Here is a 4,719-nt window from a genome sequence, read left to right as displayed (position 1 = left end):
GGCTCAGTAAGAAACAATATAACATCAGTGGATATTGTTTAAACCTGTGGTGGTCTTTCCAAAAGCAACACAATGTAAGACAAGGAAAAAAGACATGGCTAATTTTTTGATTTGAGTTTCTAAGGAACATTGTAGAATTCTAACAGCCCGCTCTAGTTGCACTTTTCTTTCAAAATGTGATTTGATTTATGAAAGCCTTTTGATCCAGATAGTGACAGCTGGTGAGACAGAAAAGGCAGTAACCTTTTGGATACAAGGAGGTATCACTTCATCACATTAGATGTGTTAAGTTTTGTCATATTAAGCATATCAATTATTGGATATGGGCAGGTTTTTAAGGTGAGTGCTTAATTTATTCAGTTTATCTTTTGAGTCCAGGTGGACATTTGCACCAATTTGAAGAAATTTCCTCCAGGCCACAGCTGTATCTTGTACAGAGGGATTAAAAAAAAAAAAAAAAAAAATTTTTACAGACATGCTTATCATACCAGTAAGTGGTGTAAATGGATACTCCCGCTACTGGTTTGGGATTAACATGTGCTGAACAGGGACCCGATGACCACTTATAAATCAGCAAAAGCAAAGAAGAACAGACCATGTGGATTTTGTAGTTTAGAAAACTTTAATTAAGCAACAAATTAGTCTTTCTTGGCAGCGGCCTTTCTCATGGCGGCCAGAACGTTGCTCAGCTCCTCTCTCTTTCTCTTGGCCCTGATGTGAGTTCCAATCTGGGGAAGAAACATAGCAACATTAGACTGAATCCTTTCACCACCTTGTGAACTGAGGTTTCCATCTGCAGAGTTGTGGGGTATGTGGAAAGCATATCCACTAATGGGGGACAATGCTTTATACCTGCTACAGTCTCAGACAGTGACAGTACTCACTGCATCAGTAGGGCCAGATGAATAAAACTATAGATACGAGAGTACAACTCTGTACACACAAGCTGCAAAATCAATTATGATATTATCAAAATAGCAATATGGTTAACTAAAGTATCAAAAACACAAAATTCAACTGTGGGAGAACAGTATTGTAATGAAGCACTGTTGAGCTGCAGAGATGCCCAGGTCTACAACTCTCCGGATGTGAGAATGATAAACATGTCACATCATGAGGATAGTTTTTTTTGGTGAAAATGAGGATTGTGCAGCAGGAACAATAATTCCACACAGACTTGTGTGCAAGTCTGTTTTCCACATATTTATCACAGATAACAGCCATTAAGTGGAAAATGCAACTGTGGCCATTTATAAATTTACATTCACGCTAGCATGCATTTTTAAGAGCTGAGAGAGAAATCCCAACTTACCCTCTTCTTGATAAACTTGAGGGCCCTCTTGTCCTTTGACACCTTCAGCAGCTCCATGGCTCTCCTCTCATATGGAGCAAAACCGCACACTTCACGGATCATGTCCCGCACAAACTTGCTGTGCTTGGTCAGACGCTGCAATGGAAGAACGAGATATGGTAAGACAAAAAAAAAAAAAAAAGGTATATTCTCCAAAGTTTTTATAATTAGATAATAAACCAGACAAAAAAATAAAAGACTGTACATTTACCACTATCTTGGTTTCCCCCCTACATAGCCAACACTAAAGCTCAGCCCTCAGAGCCACAACATTGATAGTTTTACCACAATGCTTTATAATTTGTTGACATTTCACCAACACTGGTGTAGAACATTTGAGTTCAACAGGAAAACATGTCTGATCTATGGATTAAGGCAAAGTTTCTTTTTTTCACATCAAGGTACACGACTGTTGGCATTGTACATTTATCAACAAATCTCATGACAAGACCAAAACAGGCAGTTTCTGCTTTTATATATCAGGCTTTGAACACAACACACTTGTTTTTTCTCATCTGTTCATGGGAGTTATCGGCAAAAATAATGAGCATCACCAAACCTGCCCTTATAAATATACTTGTGCCAAAAAGTAGTGTCACCACTCTACTAGCTTGGCAATTGAGAATCACAATTTACCTAAAATGATGAAGTGGTTTACAGCTGTGAGACTGGCTAGATGTTTTTAAAGCAGCTAGCAGGAAAAAAGAAAAAACAGTAACATTCTGGCTCAAGATGACTCAGACTGACGACCTGTGGTTGCCCTTTTATCTGCCCATCACTACAGTCAGTTAACAGCAGGTACTCACCCCGCGACGACGGCTGTGTTTGGGAGCAGTCACATTCTTGGTGACTGGGTGGCCTTTGTTAAGGCCAACGGCCATGGGGTAGCGGATTCCCATTTCTGTAAAAGAACATAAAATCATAAATTCAAGTGCAAACGACAACACTTTTAAATAAGCCACACAAGTCCTAGTCCACAAATATTTTTGGAATACATATTTTTTCTACTTTATTGAATATTGACATCAGACAGACAGTCAAAAAGGCACATCATGAGCAGGTTTTCTGACACTAAGCAGCCATTTTTGTCAACCTTTTCCATATCATCAGTGCTTGTTTATGTATCTATATTAACATCTATTCAGGACAGTATACCAACTCACTAATACTCCAATTTGATTACACAAACTTCAGGTTGACATTTGCCAATAATGATACATACACTGATGAATGTTGCCGTCTGTGTGATAATTTCCAAACAAATCTCTGTTTCTGCCCTTCCTAACAAACACTGACAGAAGACTTTCCGAGTATGAAAGGAGTTTACCAATAGGGCCATTTTCAGCTTAATAAAATACTTTTTACAGGTCAACAAGGGACCAAAACGCTTAGACAGGGCTCTGTTTAAAGAAAAAACCTGTGTACACGTGAACATGGCCTAAATGGGGACATCACATCCCCTTTCAAACTATCAGAGGCATATTCACTATTGGTGCTTCACGCTACATCTCCAGATGTTCACATCTTCTCCTGGCTCAGTGCTGTGTGGAGACTCAGCCGTCAGGCACTGGACAGCCACTGTTACAGTGTCACTGTAAATAAATGCAATAACGCACTGTACATTTGATCAATCATCTATGAACTATGACTGATGCAGCCATTTTGTTCTCACAAGAAAGTGAGTCCTGTGAGCATAACAGTAGGAAACCTTCAGCTCAACAGTAATCAGACTGCACTTTAATAAAGCACTTGGTTATCTACCATTACCAGAGTTGATTTCCCTCTGATATAAGCTTGTCTCTGAACACACCAGCGGGTTAAAGCATTTATAAACACGTGTAATCCGTATGTTGTGTTTCCGTCATAGCCACTTGCCGATAATTTGCTACCTTCAGACAGGTTGCGTGCTAAAACTGCCTCCTAACAAACTCCTAACGCGACTGAACTTGCTCGTTTCTAATTATTATACAGAATAACACGCGGTCTTTGGTTGTAAGCAACAACTCGTGTGTATTTCAGGAGGTTAGTAGTTGCTGCAGTATGTTGAATGAACACAGACAGAGACACTGGCTAGCCACCGACGCGGCTACAAATGTCTAGTTTATAATTTATCGTATCGTTACAATATTGGGCATAGATGTTAGGTGAAGTCAATAACCTTGATTCAAGTCAGTTTATTCGGTAGAAATCGATGGATGGCGGAGATAATAAGTGGATTTATTTGGATAGTTGTCAGCATCAATGTCTTACCTGCTGCTGTCTCTAATGGCGGTCAAGCCGGAAGGACTGTTTTCAGACCCGGAAGCGATATATATATTTTTGATACTTGAGCTGTGACGCCAGCTGAACAGCGCCCCTGGCGGCCTGGAGATGTTCTGCTGTTTAATTATTTGCTGAGAATCGCTTGTTCTTCCACGTTTTTACAGACAGACGCATCCTTCCAGTCATCACATAGAGAAAGTGTGTTTCATGACAACATCACTTTTCTTTTTGATATCTGTTACAGTTATTGAGTAATAGTTAGAATGAGTTATGGATATTTTACTGTATTGTTTTAATGGCCGCATGTACTCATCAAAATCTCAAATAGTAAAAATGCTGAATATAATCATGCAGTTCCTTCAAAATGCCAAACACAAATAACCAGTTGTTTCACTCACTTCTTACCTGTTCAAACTCAACTGGAAAATCTGTTTAATCACCTGTCAGACCATAAAAGAGGCCTCAGGCGACCTCTAGTGTGTCAGGGAAAAATTGGAGCAGTTTGGAAAACTAGGAGGAAGAGTGAGAGCAAGAGGACGAAGATGACAAAGAGATACAATCATTATGTCAGTGTAATACAATATGATATAATCACAGTATTATAATTCTGTATTGAACAATACTGCATCAGTCTTTATACTATGTGTACCATAAAACTGCAACCTATTTTGGGACAAAAAAACAACCCTAAATTATACAATAAAAAAGAAGAAAAGAGAAATTATTTATATTTCTACACAGTTTTATACGTCTGAATATGTAGCATAGCCTCTTGAAGCTAAATAAGTATATTTATTGTAGTGTTTAAAGTCACCACACACCAGTGTTTAAATTGATGCTGTGTAAGAGATATATTCATATGATAGGCAAGGGCAAGACACATTTTTGACAAGAGAGAACATGGTTTTGAGTGCAAGTGTTTCATTTTGCAAGACATTTGTAGAGATTTGACAAAAATGGCTAACTCTTCAGAGTTTTGCAGACTGTAATATAGCTGTAACTAATGGCTTTATTTGGATGTATTGGATTTATTATTTATGAGTTGACGTGGATTATTATTTTTAAGAAGGTGAGATTCATTTTATAAACCCCACCGGGTTTTCTGA

At 38.5% G+C, this 4,719-nt stretch overlaps 1 protein-coding gene across 1 annotated transcript; it reads right to left on the bottom strand.

Annotated features, from left to right (window-relative positions):
* Window positions 1–599: 599 nt before the first annotated feature.
* On the bottom strand, window positions 600–3,706 carry rpl36 (ribosomal protein L36). The gene is made up of 4 exons (XM_084368519.1): window positions 3,602–3,706; window positions 2,158–2,252; window positions 1,313–1,447; window positions 600–728 (listed from the first exon to the last, which is right to left on the bottom strand). Exons 2-4 carry the CDS (start codon window positions 2,248–2,250, stop codon window positions 639–641), a joined length of 318 nt encoding a protein of 105 aa, XP_084224645.1. The 5' UTR covers window positions 2,251–2,252; window positions 3,602–3,706; the 3' UTR covers window positions 600–638.
* Window positions 3,707–4,719: the final 1,013 nt, after the last annotated feature.

This window comes from Pagrus pagrus (assembly GCF_965226575.1).
Source record: "Pagrus pagrus genome assembly, chromosome: 12".
NCBI classification, from domain to species: domain Eukaryota; kingdom Metazoa; phylum Chordata; class Actinopteri; order Spariformes; family Sparidae; genus Pagrus; species Pagrus pagrus.
Note: the sequence above shows the minus strand (reverse complement) of the source record. Positions and strands in the feature narration are given on the sequence as shown.